The 17,215-nt window shown below is 51.6% G+C and overlaps 1 protein-coding gene across 2 annotated transcripts in view; it reads right to left on the reverse strand.

Moving 5' to 3' along the window:
• The window catches only part of SHANK3 (SH3 and multiple ankyrin repeat domains 3), a 404,972-nt gene that overhangs the window by 242,996 nt on the left and 144,761 nt on the right, over positions 1–17,215 (reverse strand). For both annotated transcript variants that reach the window (XM_076341473.1, XM_076341380.1), the window contains exon 12: positions 15,698–16,037. In XM_076341473.1, coding sequence (XP_076197588.1) covers positions 15,698–16,037 — 340 coding nt within the window. The remainder of the gene's footprint in view (positions 1–15,697; positions 16,038–17,215) is intronic.

Consider the following 17,215-nt stretch of genomic DNA (forward strand, 5'->3'; position numbering starts at 1 on the left):
TCTGCCATGCACCGTCTTACATAACTGAGATAGTTTATAGCAAAACAACAGTATAACCCTAGAAATGGCAATTTGATTCAGAACTAAAGTCCAGCCTGCACAATCACAGGCAGGGTTAATTCATAAGGCAGAAGGTATAAAAACCTGTAGTAGCAAGCCAGGAATAACCTGCCCCCACACAGGCAGTTTTCTACTCCCAGTTAGTTCTCACAACACCTGACAGGAGCTTTAATACCCCTGTCGTAACTCCTGTGAGCAGCAGTCATCATGCCTTGGCCAGAAGCATCACTCCTCTGCATCTCCCTGGGTGCTGGGCACATGCTGCACTTGCACAGGGAGTTCCCCAGGTTCGTTACCTGATGGGCAGTGATGACTTCCTTTACAGTTCATCATTTCATTGCTTGGTCCTTGCTTCATTTTGCTGTGAGTCAGCCCTGCAGCCAATGTCAGTTTTAAATACTCTAGACTAGCAAAACTGAAATGATCTACCGATTCCCTGCACTACAGCATCCTTGTGCCTTGCCAGGGCACCTAGCTCTGCGGCATCTCCGGAGCAGAGCGCGCTGCCTGCTGAGGAGCTCAATCAGTATTGACCAGCCGCTGCTCTGCCTGCCTGCTCATCTATCATCTATAAATAAATGTGTACCTGCTCACATTTACAGAAACAGCGACGCTGTGAGAAACGCGAGTGAATCACTACAGGGAGGGCATCATTACAAACAGGTGCCTCCACCCTGCTCAGAACAGACTACCAGTTTTATGGCTCCTCCAAACCAACCATTACATTAAATCACATCCTGCTTGTTTAATCCCATTCTTTCCAACATCTCTGCATACAAGAGAGCATCTCCAGGCCCCCACTAATTCACAGCATTCATCTCTGCCTTCACGCCACACGGCTCTGTTCAACACAGACTGCCCAATAATGCTCACAATATTCAGACTAGACTGTGTCACTGATGGATACAAAGGCACCAGGATATCTTCTCTGCTACTCACTATGCTGCCTCTTACGTTGCGAAACTGCCTGTTTAATTTCTGGCAGTATCTGCACAGCGGGCAAAGCCTCCCCTGAGGTGGCTGCAATGACATCTTGGCTCCTGCCCGGCATTCACACAGGTGCGTCAGGCAGCGGTTGCGGGTGAAGCACTGAGAAACAGTGCTGAAACGGCACAGAGATGGTGCAAAGGGTGGTGGGCAACACAGCAGGTAAATACACAGAGACAGGCAGCAGGAGGCTGAAGATGAAGGAGAGAAGTTACCGCAGCAGGACCAAGGGACATCACCTGCAGCTCCTCAGAGACAGGAGCAAAGCACAGCAATTCTACTGTCTCCTATAACTCAAGGACTTAAGTCAAGAGCATTAACTCACTCCCCAATGTGAAGCACTTGGAAATCACAACTGGATGATGCTGGAGAGGAGGAAAAAATTGTTTTACTAACGTATTTGGGAAAAGCAGCTGGATACGCTGCAAACATGTAGATAGCCACAAGTTGAGAGCTGTGACACACCACTATCCAGAAAATATATCGCTGGAATGAGCCCAGCACACACCAGGGCACTGCATCAGAGAAGACAACCATGCCATCTGACCATCTACTGCAACGCAGTTTTCTTCCTGGCAAACCTTCGCTCGGGACTGCATTACTCACCTGCTTGAACTGCTTTCATTGCTGTCTGCTTTCCAAGTCCCCAGTGAGGAGGTGCGGGCTGCTCATGCCTGCAGAGCCTTGCAATGCTCATCCGCACACCAGGCACTGCCTTCGCTCCTGGCCCACTGCTCTGAGCCATGCGGCCGCTCGCATCCTGCCAGGAACGCACATCGGTGCCAAAACTCGACCTGGGTCTTCTGAGGACATCCCCTCCCCGAACCTGCATGGGGACAAAGGAACGCCCAGGTGCGCCCCATGGGCATGGGGAGAGGAGCAGGGGCTGTTCCGTTAACAGGACATGAAAATGGCAAATGAGGGACAAGACCCTGCAGCTGAAGGCAGACACCCCTTAAAAAAAAAAAAGTTTAAAAAATTAAAAGAGGAAAGAAAGAGCCACAAGCAGAAATATTCGGTGGATTGAAAAGCTCATCTGGGAGAGCAACATCACAGCGATGTACCGGGAGCGGTGCACTGGGAAGGATGCTGGTGATCCTCCAGCACAGCCAGGCCATCCGCAGGACTCACCTGCCCATAGGCTGGCACAGGCAACGCGCAGCTGCCTCCACTCAGGCCTTACTGAGGTACCCCCTGCCAAGCGGGGGCTGGACAGCCCGGAGAGGCCTGCAGGGGTAAGATGATCATGAGAAAACATCCTCCTCACCAGCAAGCTGACGGTCAAATGACAAGTGTAAATCACAACAAGCATAGATCGCAACAAAGTACAAATTCAGAGAAATTAAGCCATGGGAGTTGCATGGCACAGCTGGGTGTGAAGGAAATCACGTTTCCTTCTGGTAGCTTTAAATGTCACCTCCCAATTGCACTGATGCTTCCCCTCTCTGGACAAACCCTGCCACCCCGGCCCATTGCTAGACCCCTCCTCAGCAGTGCTGCTGCCCGCCCCGAGATGCTGTTTGTGTCCTCTGCTTGGCTGGGGCAACCAGGGCTGCACTCCAGCCAGGTAACAGCGTCCCACCAAGTGACAGAATAGCATCGTCATGTAATTGACATTATTTTCCATCTAATTTTATACATTCTGATGTTTCGTTCTGTATTTTAATGAGTGAGTCCTCATAAAAAAGCAGAGATTTTTCATGGTGGTGCTGACAAGGAAGCCTGTGGGACTGCAGTTAATTTAAAATCCAGCAAAATGTAGAAGCTGTCTGAATTTCCTCCTTGCAGTACGCGTTGCCTTATTTATGAACAAAATCCATTGGCCTTTGAAGTCTCACAGTTTCCTCTAGTACAAAATAACTAAGCCAGGGACAAGCAATGCAGAGACATGGAGCGAGGGAGGCACAAAGACCAGCTCTGGCGGGTTTGCAGGGGCCCCAGAGACCCAGGATGTCCTGAATTAGGATTCTGGAAAACAGAGAGCTGCTGCCTGGTCACAGGCTGCCTGCTGCCTGCCAGCCCCGAGGGCAGCGGCTCTGCCTCCCACCAAGCCCACTGTGGGGCAGGAGTCAGGACCCAATGCCAAGAGCAGCCTCCAGCTTGGGTAAAAGTAGGGTCTGGCACACTGCCCTGAAAGGGTGTCAGCCTGACTTAAACAGCAGCGTGAGTTTTTGCTATATTGTTGTCATTGCAATAATCATTTTTAATGCGGATAATTTCTTTTTTCTTAAAGTTCATGGCATTGCTCTGCATCATACCCATAAGTGCCTAGTTTCCATATTAATCTCACATGAGGGGAAACCTAATGAAAGCTCTCAAAATGCTTGACCATTAGCTCAGTCAGTGGTCCGCTTCGCTTTACTCTCTCTCTCTGTTTCCCTACTCCCGTCTCCTGTTTGGCCTCTGCTCCTCATCTCCATCATCCATCCTGCTGCTCCCAGCCCTGTACTATCAAAAAGATCAAAACGCTGTATAGGGGGGAAAAAGACCCACTCTAATGTGTTATTTGTACATCATTGTAACATTTATAATTTAAAGTTTTAATGTTTTGGACTGGTGAAACTGAAATCCCCTGCTAAAAAAATCCCATTACACTTTAAGCCCTTCTCCCCTCATGTAGCCACCACCTGCTAAACATAAATATGTTGCGTAACCCCACTGACACTTGCCATGACAGTACTCTGTTCAGGGTGACACAGTTTCTCTTCCCAAACCTCAATTTGCCCTGCCAGCTCAGGGGGAGAGGGCAATAAAGGAATTCTCCTTTGGGACACTTTCTATCCCGCCTGTTGCACTGGGACTTCCCCAAACCCAGATTCCCACTCCCAGTGGTCCCTTTATTCTTGGATAGTCTCCTAGACCAACTCCACTGCCTTATTGGTGATCTCCTCTTCCAAAGGTCCTGCCTGTGCAGCTCTGCCTGGATCATGCCAGTGCTTCCCGTATCACCCTTATGGATGTTGTTACGGCTTTTGATTTTTCAGGCCTTTCTGATGAGTTTCTGTTATCTTTCTGAAACTCCCCTTCTGAAGTTGGCAGAACAAGTGTTTTCAGTGTCTCTCCTTCCTCAAGATGCTGAGCCCAGTAAAACTGTCATCATTCGCTACTCCACGTTTTCTGAAAGGTGGCTACTTCTGTAACTCCATGCACAGGCAGCGCCAGCACGATGTGCAGATAAACGCAGAGCAGCCTCTCCTCTGATGCACTCTGGAGGCAGTGGTTCCCAGGCGGATTGCCGACGGAGCACAAGCCACCCCCCAGAACTGCTGGCCTGGGACACACAACCATGGGGCTCTCACCGTTAAGCCCTTCCCCACCAAAGAGCCATCCCACCACGGGGCTCTGGCAGCGCTCCCATTCCCGCACTCCCAGGCTCCAGGGTTTGTATCCACAGCAGCTGTGGACCACGTCAGACATTTGAACTTCAGCTCCTCAGACTCTGCCAAACCTTCCCAAACACTGCTCTAACCATCCCAGACCTAATCTCCTGTTCCACATGTCAGATCAGATTTAATGCTAGCCTGTCGTGTCTCCTCACTCTACCGTCTTGCCAAGACCTTCCTCCACTGCTGGGCGCTGCAGTTCACCCGGAACAAAACAGCTCTCCAGGAGGGTCCTGCAAACTCTGCCACACTTCAGAAATCCTGCAGTATAGTTTTCAGAAACAAAATTCAATGTTTTAACCAACAGAATACGTGAAAGGCTGTCAAAATGCTCTGCTATTTATTCAGGTGGTGAGTTATATTTATTGTAAGAGCTGCGTGCATCACTCGCTCTCTTTGAACCGCTGCAGATTTTTGTATGTATTTGGTAAGAATGCCCCGGCTGAAAGTTGGGACTATCATCACGAGGGGTGGCCCTTCAGTCCTGGAGGTAGGGCAGGCATCTGCACCCCAGCAGAGGAGGGTGCTCTGCTGGGCGTCTCAGCTCGTCTGATCTAGTCCCATTTTAATTTTGCCCAACTAAAATAAATATTCCTGAAGCTTCACTGGTATCCCAAATTGACAGCGTATATTCTTATGGGAACTTTGAGGCAAACAGAAAAAGCTATTACAGAGACAAATACGCCTGGCAGGGAGGTAATCTCCCTTGAATATTGCTCAGATTCCCTCTTGGTTTATCAAAACTTAAAAGGCATTTGTCCTAGCTACTTCAGGTGCATTTTGGCGTACATGGAGGGGAGCAGCATGTCTCAGAAACGTTTTGTGGTGTGGGTGGTTGCTTGCATGTTTAAGGTGAGACTTCGCCCTGAGAAGATGTTCTGCCAAAGCAGTTTCTCTCCTGCAGCAGACGGACAGCAGAGAGGAGCTGGCTCCAGGGTGCATACGGGGTCTGGAGGAGGGTCCTGCTGGGAGCAGCCATAGCAGCTGCCCTGCAAGGACCAGTGAGCCAGGAGCCCGAGGTGAGGGCAGGGCACTGGCCCCACAGACAGGGGCACGGTCCTGTGTGACAAAGATGATGGGCCAGCAGGACGGTGATCCCAGGACTGCCAGGCAAGCCCTGGGCATGAGGTGGGTCCCAGGGCTGCCAGGCACTGACAACCCACAGCGTTGCTCGAAACCAGCAATGAGGTCCTGAGCTCAGAGGCAGCTCCCCAGATGAGAGGCTGCCCCTGAGGAGGCTTCCTGCACCCTCCTGACACAGCCTCTTCCCAGAGCCTGACCCCGGCTGCAGCTGCGGCAGCCGGAGCCCTTGGTGAAGGGCAGGAGCACACCCAGCGGGGAGAGATGAGGCCCTTCCAGCTGCTTTACCAACAAGTTTTTGGAGTCCGCTTTTCTCCTTTAGTGGGAGGGCTGGACCAGACGACCTCCAGATGTCCCTTCCAACGTAAATTACTCCGCAAGTCTGTAACTCCTCTGCAAGCACCCTGTATTTTCTGCACAAGGTCTCCAGTCTGACAACTGAGGACTGTCTTCTCACTGTGTGTTTCTCCACAAAGCATTGTCCATCTAATTGCTTACTGGTGGAGTTGTCTTGGACTATGGTGTCACACTAGGAGCAAGAGATCCCCTACCTACACTCTTCACTATCGCACCCTAAAATAAAACATCATACTCAAAGTGCCGGGTGTGGTGCTAGCATTGCTGCGCTGCCCAGTGCCATCAGCTGAGCTGCAAACAGCACAGAAGGACTGTAAGCAGCCTGGTGACCCCAGGAGCATCCAGAGAAGTGGGTGGCCCTTGCACCACCCACCTTCAGGTTCTCCCCCCATCACCCCCAGGGATTTATTTTTGAGAAGCTGCCACAGGGTGATCGAGGCCACAGCTGAGACGCAGAGGGGACTCAAACCAACAGCTGGTGCCACGCTGAAAACCGAGGCACAGAGGAGAGAATGAAACAAATTGTGGTAATTTCTTCTCAAATCCCTGATGCAGGTAGAACAAATCAAATGGATCTAACCCTTTCAAAAGCCAGGAATGGAAAACAAATCGTCTAAGGCTTTTAATAAAAAAATAAAGCAAGCCGTGACTTAGTACTTAGGGCAAAGATCTCATTCACATTGCTGAGGAAAAAAAAGGGCTTGGGAATAGTGAATCAGTTCATATTGTTAAAAGTAACAATATGAAAAAAGAGATTGGGACAAGGCATTTATTTTATTAAACCCCCCAAGGAGAGGTCAAGAATATTAGAAATAAAGTCCCCAGGTTCCAGTTGATGCAATAACTGCAGTTTTAGCACTTGCAGAAGAAGGATGTTTGTTCAAGGTGGCAAAGTGCCAAGAATCTTCAGGGGAGGTGCTAGAAAAGGATGCTCTCTGTATTTACGTGCTGCTGAAGAGCACTGAGCTCAGTGCAGTTTTTATGGAGAGTATCTGTCTGAACAGGACTCTACCAGCCAGCCACACATCAGCAATTCCCATTCCCTTTTGCAGAAATGCTCACAGATAGGACCAAAGGAGGAGATATTTCAGGGACTGGGAAGGATAATCCCTGGTTTCCTCAGCACATGTCCTGCTCTTTAAGCACATGCCAGGGGCAGGCATCAGACAAGATACCGGCCTTGGCAGATATCCATTCTGATCCAGTGCAGTGTCTTACGCTCTGCCCCTCTGATGCTAGCTTATGGGATTTAGGGATAATAAGAGATTGCATTTATCCAGAGATCTACTGGGGAGGGATCAGGACATTGACTGTCCAGCAAGCTCTTGGACTAGTTGTAGAGAGCGATGAGGTCTCCCCTCAGCTTCCTCTTCTCCAGGGTAAACAGTCCCAGTTCCCTCAGCCGATCCTCAGCAGACTTGTTCTCCAGACCCCTCACCAGCCTCGTTGCCCTTCTCTGGACACGCTCCAGCACCTCAATGTCCTTCTTGTAGTGAGGGGCCCAAAACTGAACACGGTATTCGAGGTGCGGCCTCACCAGGGCCGAGTACAGGGGCACGATCACTTCCCTACTCCTGCTGGCCACACTATTTCTGATACAGGCCAGGATGCCATTGGCCTTCTTGGCCGCCTGGGCACACTGCCGGCTCATGTTCAGCCGGCTGTCGACCAACACCCCCCAGGTCCTTTTCTGCCAGGCAGCTTTCCAGCCACTCTTCCCCAAGCCTGTAGCGCTGCATGGGGTGGTTGTGACCCAAGTGCAGGACCTGGCACTTGGCCTTGTTGAACCTCATACAGTTGGCCTGGGCCCATCGATCCAGCCTGTCCAGGTCCCTCTGCAGAGCCTTCCTACCCTCGAGCAGATCAACACTCCCGCCCAACTTGGTGTCGTCTGCAAACTGACTGAGGGTGCACTCAATCCCCTCATCCAGATCATTGATAAAGATATTGAACAAGACCGGCCCCAAAACTGAGCCCTGGGGAACACCGCTCGTGACCAGCCGCCAGCTGGATTGAACTCCATTCACCACAACTCTCTGGGCCCGGCCGTCCAGCCAGTTTTTGACCCAGCGCAGAGTACACCTGTCTAAGCCGTGAGCCGCCAGCTTCTCTAGGAGAATGCTGTGGGAGACGGTGTCAAAGGCCTTCCTGAAGTCCAGGTAGACCACATCCACAGCCTTTCCCTCATCCACTAGGCGGGTCACCTGGTCATAGAAGGTGATCAGGTTGGTCAAGCAGGACCTGCCTCTCATGAACCTGTGCTGGCTGGGCCTGATCCCCTGGTTGTCCCGCTCATGCCTTGTGAGCACCCTCAAGATGAACCGCTCCATAATCTTCCCCGGCACCGAGGTCAGGCTGACAGGCCTGTAGTTCCCCGGATCCTCCTTCCAGCCCTTCTTGTAGATGGGCATCACATTGGCAAGCCTCCAGTCATCCAGGACCTCCCCCGTTAACCAGGACTGCTGATAAATGATGGAGAGTGGCTTGGGAAGCTCCTCCACCAGCTCTCTCAGCACTCGCGGGTGGATCCCATCCGACCCCATAGACTTGTGAGCATCCAGGTGGTGTAGCAGGTCATTGACTGCTTCCTCTTGGATTATGGGGGGTTCATCCTGCTCGCCGTCCCTGTCTTCCAGCTCAGGGGGCCGAGTACCCTGAGGATAACTGGTCTGCCTGTTAAAGACTGAGGCAAAGAAGGCATTGAGTACCTCAGCCTTTTCCTCATCCTCAGTGACAATGTTCCCCCCTGCATCCAATAAAGGATGGAGATTCTCCTTGGCTCTCTTTTTGTTATTAATATATTTGTAAAAACATTTTTTGTTGTCTCTAACGACAGCGGCCAGATTGCGTTCTAGCTGGGCTTTTGCCTTTCTCATTTCCTCTCTGCACGACCTGACGAGATCCCTGTACTCTTCTTGAGTCGCCTGCCCCTTCTTCCACAAGTGGTAAACTCTCCTTTTTTTCCTGAGTCCCAGCAAGAGCTCCCCGTTCAGCCAGGCCGGTCGTCTTCCCCGCCCGTTCTTCTTACGGCGTACAGGGACAGCCTGCTCCTGCGCCTTTAAGACTTCCTTCTTGAAGATCGTCCAGCCTTCCTGGACCCCTTTGCCCTTCAGGACTGTCTCCCAAGGGACTCTCTCAACCAGCGTTCTGAACAGGCCAAAGTCTGCCCTCCTGAAGTCCATGGTTGCGGTTTTGCTGCCCCCCCCTCCTTACTTCACCAACAATCGAGAATTCTCTCATTTCATGGTCGCTAAGCTCAAGACGGCCTCCAACCACCACATCTCCCACCAGTCCTTCTCTGTTTGTAAACAGCAGGTTGAGCGAGGCACCTCCCCTGGTAGACTCACTTACCAGCTGCGTCAGGAAGTTGTCTTCCACACACTCCAGGAACCTCCTAGACTGCTTCCTCTCTGCCGTGTTGTATTTCCAGCAGACATCCGGGAAGTTGAAGTCCCCCACGAGAACAAGGGCTAGCGATTGTGAGACTTCTGCCAGCCGCTTGTAGAATGCTTCATCCACCCCTTCATCCTGGTTGGGTGGTCTATAACAGACTCCCAGCAGGATATCTGCCTTGTTGGCCTTCCCCCTCATCCTTACCCATAAGAGGGTGCAGAAAACAGCCATAGAAGCTCTTTTAGCACTTTGATTCCAAGTGGCTGAAAATATGAAGGCAGAGGTAATGTTGGCAGGAACGATCATGAAATAACTGTTCAGCACTTCTTAGGAAGAAAGCGAGAAAGACCAGCAAAATATGAGCAATGCATTTTGAGTCCAGCCTCTATACGTTCTTGAATACTGGAGGCAAGGTTTCATGAAAGGTCCGCTCAGGGTGGGACAGATGGCCTCCAGAAGTCCCTTTTAACCCAAACTATTACATGATCCCATGATGGCAAAGGCGAAGGAAAACAGACTTCAGACCTATCCCAACATGGAGGATGCATAAGCAGTGAAGCAAGAAACCAGCTAAATCATAAGACAATCATTGACTTCAAACACACTACATAAACTGGAAAACAGGAGTGATTGCCATGGACAGATGTAAAGGAAAAGCACAAGCCAACAGAAGCAAACATCTGGACAGCACAAGCATGAGAGGAAATGCCACCATGGAGAGAAGCAGGTATTCATTCTGGAAACACATTGACAGCAAGAAAAAGATCCCAGGAACTGCTGGTAATTGTTGGTGCTCTTTTGGCTAACTGCAGAAAGGGAAAGCTTTCAATGGATGAAACTGAAAAGACCAATGTGCTTCATACTTGTTTGTCTTTAGATCAGAGATCAACTGCAAGATTTCAGAGGCAGAGAGTTAAGATCCTACCTGGAAACCAGAAGCAGGAATTAATTAAGAATATTTGAATGTGCCTGACTACACATCTGGTAGGAAGCTTAAGAACAGATTGAAGCAATCTGAGAACACCGAAGGTCATCTTTGAAGGCTCATGTTATATAGAGTGTGTCCAAAAGAGTGGAAAATAGCAAATGGCCAAAAAGGGGGAAAAAGAAAAGCTAAAGAAATACCATCACTTCACGTCTTGGAAAAAAACATTGGAACAAATAACAAGCCAAAGTGCTTGTACTTGCCTAGAAAGAAGCAATGCGGTAACAGTCAGAAGGGATTTGTCAAGGACAGACAGTGAGAGGAGCTGGCTGCCGAGCAACAGCTGCACACCTTGGCCTTCGCTGGGCTCCTCACAGCTCCACAGCTGTCCCGAGACCACCCAACCGCAGGGCAGGAGAACGACCCTCCGATGCCTCCCCATCAAAGGGTGGAGGTACCCAGGGGCTGAGCTGGGTCAGTGTCTCCTTTAGTAAAACGAACGATGGATTGGAGAAGACCCTTGCCAAATCTACAGGCAGTACAAAGGCTGCAAAATACTCCAAAGAACAGGATTAGGGTTTAAATGGATCCTGATAAACTGAAGGTACTAAATCTACGCAGGAATCATCAACTGCACAAGGATTCAGATAGGGAAACACTGGTTATGTAGTGGGTTTTGAGGGGGAAAAAACGTGGAGGCTACCACACGCTGAATATGAGTCACACATCACACCGTTTCATAAAACGCAATATGATGAGCTATCAAAACTACAGCCTGAAAAACATGCAACGCAATTCTGCTGCCGCACTACTCTGCTGCTGTGTGCCTGCTCCAGGCATTGCACTGCCAGGAAGGAGTGGGACGGCAGGAGCCTGGGGAGGAGCCACGGCAGGAGCTTGGAGAAAATGGACCTTTGGGAAGTGCACGGCAATGGGGGCTAACAGCCAACAGAAGAGACGACACCAAGGAAAACATGGCAAGCAGTCTTCAGCGTGCGCAAGACTGCTGTGAGGGGGAAGTGAGTGAGCTCTTCACCATACCTATGCAGAGTAAATGTGGCATAACTAGAGGAAGAAATATTCAAATCAGACATTAGAAAACTTCCTAGTGGTGAGGACAGAGGGAGGCAGGAGTGAGGAAAATGCCAGGGCACGTCTGTCACCGGGGTTTCCCAAGAACAGGCAGGATGAGCACAGTTGGCGTTCTGTGGGTTAGACCCTTCCCACTGGTCCTCCCTGGACCCCCGATGATCCACAACACAACTGGGGGGGTTCAGAGCCAACTGCATCAGCAACAGCCTCCCCCAGGGCTCACTCCCAGGAGCAGGTTATTAGCACAAATGCAGCTGACCCACCAAAAGGTATTTGGGGACACGCCATGCGAGGCTCATCCAAGCCACGCTGGGGTGGATTAACCTCAGGCATCACCCAGGTCCTTCGCTCCAGGCTCCTTGCAGCCCTGCCTGTCCCACTCAAGAGAGGCTCCTGGCCACAGTCATTCACTCTCCGTGGGGATGGTTGACCCCAGGCTCGCACCCACCCACCCCTGCTCCAGGGTCAGACCTGTGCTCCCACGCTCAGCCTCCCCTGGCCAGCCAGGACCACTGCTCAGCCTCCATGGAGGTCAGAGAGCCACAGACCACGGGAAGACTCACCCACCAGAACCAGTGTCGTGGTTGAAGTCATGAGAGCAACAAAGACAAATAACTGCTGCTGCTGTTGGTACAGCTGAACGCCAGTGCTGAGGCTACCACCAGCCAGCCCACAGGCACGCGGGGTGCTTCTGCACATCATTTCTGGAAAAAATGAAATGCTAACGCTAAACTAGTTTTCATTTAAATCCTCTTTGTCATCCTGAATATATTTGCAAAACAATCAGAATTTTGCTGGGAGTTTTTGTCCTCAGAATAAAGAATTTTGGGGCGACATTGCAGACGCTAAATTTTCTTGATATTTACTCTAATAAAAATCTGACTCAGAATCAGTTTTTCTGCAAGACTTTTCATGGAAGATGTGAGAGGACTCCGCATGTTTATTGATGCCTTGTCACCACAAAGCAAAGGCTTTCTTGTTTGAAAATAAAACAACCCTGGGAACTGTGTATTCAGATGAGATAGGGATCACTGCACCGCTCTTCCCCAGCCCCAGAGTAAATAAAAGCTCTGTCAAACCAACACAAACACACCAGGAACCAACCGGGACAGCAATAAGGCCAAACAAGTGAAAGAAATACTGGGTCAAAATACCACTATTAATTAGCTGCTCTAAGCACTTATTATCACACAGCTTCATACTAAACAGCGACAGTGCGTGCATACTGTGTAATTTAAAAGAATATCAGCCCATGCAACTTGAAGAGCAGCACCCACCCAGCACCCCCAGCCATCGCAGGGTGGCGGCAATGCAGGGGCAGCTGTGGGAAGGGTGCACGTGGCAGAGCTGTGGCAGCAATGCAGGGGCAGCTGTGGGAAAGGCCAGCAGAGCTGACACCCTCCCCAGGCATCACCGGGAGCCCCCACAGCCGGGACAGGGAGGCAGCAGGCAGGAGGCCCTCTGGCCCCTCTCTGCTCCTCCAGGAATTTCCAGCCACTCGTGCCCACGCAGCACTGCTCTCCAACGGGCACCACATGGTGACGGCCAGCCCTACACCAGAACGTCCCTTTTATGCTGCCCTGCTCACAGCCCAGGGTAGCCAACCCCTGCCCACGACACAAGTGATGGGAGGTGACAAGGGACAGTGGCTATCGGGCTCAAATCCTGCTGCCTGATCAACAGCCTTTGCTTTTCCTCCGCTCTGACTTACCGCCTCCGTTTTTCTCACATCACTAAGACCACCTCTGTACAATCCTGACAGCTCTGAACTTGCCAGCATGTACCAGCCACTGAACAGGCAGGTTGCATGCATGTGACTTTCACTTGCCCCAAACTCAGTGCAATGAATTTCATAATCCTCCTATCTCTGCAAAAATATAAAAGTACCTGAAAATAATGGAGTAAAATGCACTTTTATACACATTTTATAAAATGCATACGGCTACGAATAATTAAGTCATCTCCAGCAACCCTTTAAAAGTTTGCACAAGCAGGAGACAGAAGAAAATGGGGCAGATGCTCACTCTAGCAGTGCTTGGCAGCAGGATGAAGAGGCAGCTGCCTTCCTCTGCCCTTTCCAGGCACTTGCTGAGCTGCGACGGACGGCACGGTGAACAGCCTTCCCACTGGCTTCAGCCCAGAGTCGGTCAACCCAGGCACAAACACTCAGCAGGTATTTCAGAGGTCTGTGCACCAAGTTGAAGAGGACCCCCAAGTCTGCAGCAGCATCCCACCCCCCTGCACTCAGCAGGGAGCAAATGGGCCGACGTGGGGCCAGCAGATGGGGCCAGCAGCTACCCAGGTCAGAGCCGGTGGCACAGCACACCAGCTGCTGGCCACTGGCTCTTCCAGCAGCACTAGAGATCCACATTTGCAAGCCCCACCTCGTGCTGCTGCCCACACAGACCCCAAATCCCATGGCACCTCCATGCCCAGCCATGCTCTTGCTCTCCCCCCACCGGGAACTGCCCAGCTGGGTAAGGCTTGACTCTTCCCCAACTGCCCTCCTCCTGCCTTGCCATCAGGTGCTCCAAGTAATTTTGAGAATATTTCCAAAAGCTTATTGATTATAAAAGTCCACGGTATTTTCTTTACTCACACCAAACTCCTAATGCTTTTATAATCATACTGTGCTTCTGGCTTCAGCAAGTCCCAAGGCAGTGAATTCCTGAGCTAACTGCAGGGTGGAGAAAAACCACTGTTTCGTACTGCTTTTGAGTGTGCTTGCCATTAATTTCATTGCATGCTCCTTTCTCCTTGTGCCATGAAACAGGCAGAGGTTCCTTATTTCCCTCTGATAAGCCATTCAGTATTTTCAATATTTTTTAACTTATTTCCTCCTATTCATCTCGTTTCTAAGGTAACAATCCTGCTCTTCTAAATCTCTCTTCAAAGCAGAGATTTTTTTTTTCTTATTCCTGATCATTTTCACTGCATCTCCAAAACCCTTTAACTCACACTGTTCTTGCTGACTGGTAGTGCCCAGCCTGGTATGCAGCACTCTGAGGTGCCATCATTGATTTTGACCAAGGCACTATACTGTTTTCCATATTATCATCCATCATACTGTTAGGTCATCTAATATCGCTGCATTTTGTACTGAAGTTGCACATTTAGCAAAGGCCTCCATTGAGCTGTTTAGAAAACATCCTGCAACTTTTCCTGAGTTAAACTATTAATTAAGAATCCTAGTAGGTACCCGAGTGGTTCAATTTTTTCCCCTCTAGTAACTATTTTACATTTATTTTCATTATTTTTTATTCACTAACATGTTTCTTTTTCCCCAAATTGTTTAGGTTGACTCAAAGGGCCTCAGAGCTGTTTCTGCTATGGAGTAAATAGCTACCATCTGCAGATTGGTTCTTCAAGGCTCAAATCCATTTCTCGAGCATTAGTGAACACAGCTATAACCCAGACGTAGTACCCACTCTTCAAACTCCTGCTCTGGCCTCATGGTATCAAGAGTTTCTCATTAGCCCTTTCTGAGCAGACACTGCTTTACATCAGCCATGGCTGTGGTTGCTCTCGCCTGTCCACTAATAGAGGGCTTCCGAAAGCAAAGCCTGACCCCAGCGGTCACCAAAGGGACCGTCGGCCATGAAGGCTCTTCAGCAGCACTTCTGCTGTCTGTGCACCAAGTCGAAGAGGAGCCCCAAGCCTGCAGCAGCATCCCACCCCTCCCACACTCAGCAGGGAGCAAATGGGACATCCTTCTAGATCAGAACTGGTGCCCATGCCTGGCTTCTAGCCAAAGGCAAGCACCAGCTGTGGTGAGCAGTGTCAGAACTGACGTTTGCATTGTACATGGCCAGCGAGTGACAGGGAGCAGTAGGAGAATGCAAGGTCCACATCGCTCCCATGCCTACAGGTGACAGAAACCACCCGAAGCACAAGGAAGGCCTCCCCACACTGCTCAGCAGGTCAGGTGAGGTTGTCCATCAGCCGCTCCCAGACCCCGGTGGGTTCAGCAGAACAACGCCACCACCCGGGCCTGTAGGCAGAACAACGATAACCGCAATAATCGCAGGTCGGTTGGGACACGTTAGGTGCTGGCTTATCTGCAATGTGCCACCTAAAAGTGTTAGTTTTCAAGATGCATTCATTGTCATAGCAACGACAAGCGCAACGCGGCATTGATGTACTTACCATTTTTCTGAGACGCAAGATTAGATGAGGGCTGGGGAGAAGATCGAGGGAAAAAACCCCTCGGCACTTGCTCCGGGCAGCCCTGCTCCCTGCAGCACACGGACAGGGAGACACAGGGCCGCATCGGGCTCCACCAGCCTTCCTGCTCCCCACCTGCCACCTGGGGTCCTGCAAGTGCCTGGCCCCGTGCAGGTGTGGGGGCTCAGGTGGGTGCCAAATCACGCACCAGCTGTGGCAAGGGGCAGCCTCGCTCTGTCTCCCCCCAGCCCCTTACCTGGCCTTGCCGCGGCTGCTCCTCCGGAGCGTGGGCAGGTCGGCCTCCTTCTCCTCCTGCACCCGCTGCAGGGATGGGGAACGGCTATGGGCACTCCGGGCGCTGCTGGAGCTCGCCAGGCTGCCATCCCCTGCCCCGGCCCCCACTGCCGCCTCTTGCATCTGCACCAGCAGCTGCGGAGGCAGGCTGCGGAGCGAGGGCACCGGTGAGTAGGACGCCCGGCTCTCTGCCTTCAGGTTGTTGTCACTGGCCGAGCGCTGCAGCATGCGCGGGGAGGAGAGGCCACCGGCGCCAAGGATCCGTCTCCGCTTTGTGTAGCTGGGAGTTTCTCTGAAAGGCACTGCAAAAGAGCCAGGGAAAGCGGCATTAGCTACCAGGTGCACAGTGCAAAGCCCGTGTCAGCCAGCCATACTCGGGCTGGAAGATGGCGGCAAAGCAGGAGGGCTGGGAAAGCACACGGAGCTGGGCCAGGAGGGCAGGAATGGCCACGGCAGAGGAGGACACAGCTCCACCTGCTTCCAGCTCCTCTCCATGCACCACCCCGGGGAAACCGCCCTGGAAGCACGCAGGGCAGGCAAGCCCTATCACAGTGCACCGGCGTGGGGAGGATTTGGAGGTGGCATCTCGGGAAGCATTGAGGAGCGCTGCCAGAGGGGGAGGCAGCTCTGGCAAGGGCACCCAGGGAGGGTGCACGGGGCCACCAGCGGGACCCCTGCCAGCCGATCTCCAGCTGCCATGCCGGTTCGGAGGTGGCAACACGTGCACGGGACATTGACACTGGCAGTAACCCTGGCCACCACTTAGTCTTCTGTTTCAGAGACAGGGAAGGCCTAAAGCTATAGCTTCAGGCATGTGCCAAGTGCAAGCCTAGAAAATACAATGCACAGAATAAAATACCAGCTACGCCCTGCCCTACCTGACACTCTACCTAACCCTCGGGAGTGTGTGGAAGAAATGGACCTCATGAAGCCACCTGAAGATGCAAACTCCTGCCTCTGCCTGCAGCTCTGCAGAGGGAGAAAGAGTGGAAATGGGGAACCCAGCGTGGTCGCAGGGGAAGATGGCTCTGCTGCAGAGCCGCAGCACTGCAGACTTCAGGTCAGGAAAGACATATTCTCCTAAATTTTGTTTAACGAATCCATTTCCATCCTGAAGCTTAACATGCTTAAAGTTTGTCTGACATGTGTGGCAATGTCCAGCAGGGAACCCAGAGTTGACAATTATCCAGCCCATTTCTGGTGCAAACGTAGTGGCAAAAGCAAGGGGACAGGTAAAGCACGCAGAGGTCTCCTGCGCTCCTGCTCAAAGGCACGCTCAGAAGTGATGTGATCCTGCTAACACGGGACCTCCCACCCCATCCGCATTCAAGACTCCCCTGGCTTCATCCTTCCAAGGCCACCTCTCCCATGGCAACTTGCACAAAGGCGTGTGAGCCCTGAACACGCTCCGATGGCCACCGCCAAGGGGCTGCAGAGGACGGGAACAGCCAGGGGTCTGGGCAGGATGCTGCCCGACGTT

The sequence above is a fragment of the Aptenodytes patagonicus genome, chromosome 1 (genome assembly GCF_965638725.1).
Source record: "Aptenodytes patagonicus chromosome 1, bAptPat1.pri.cur, whole genome shotgun sequence".
Classification (NCBI taxonomy): Eukaryota; Metazoa; Chordata; class Aves; order Sphenisciformes; family Spheniscidae; genus Aptenodytes; species Aptenodytes patagonicus.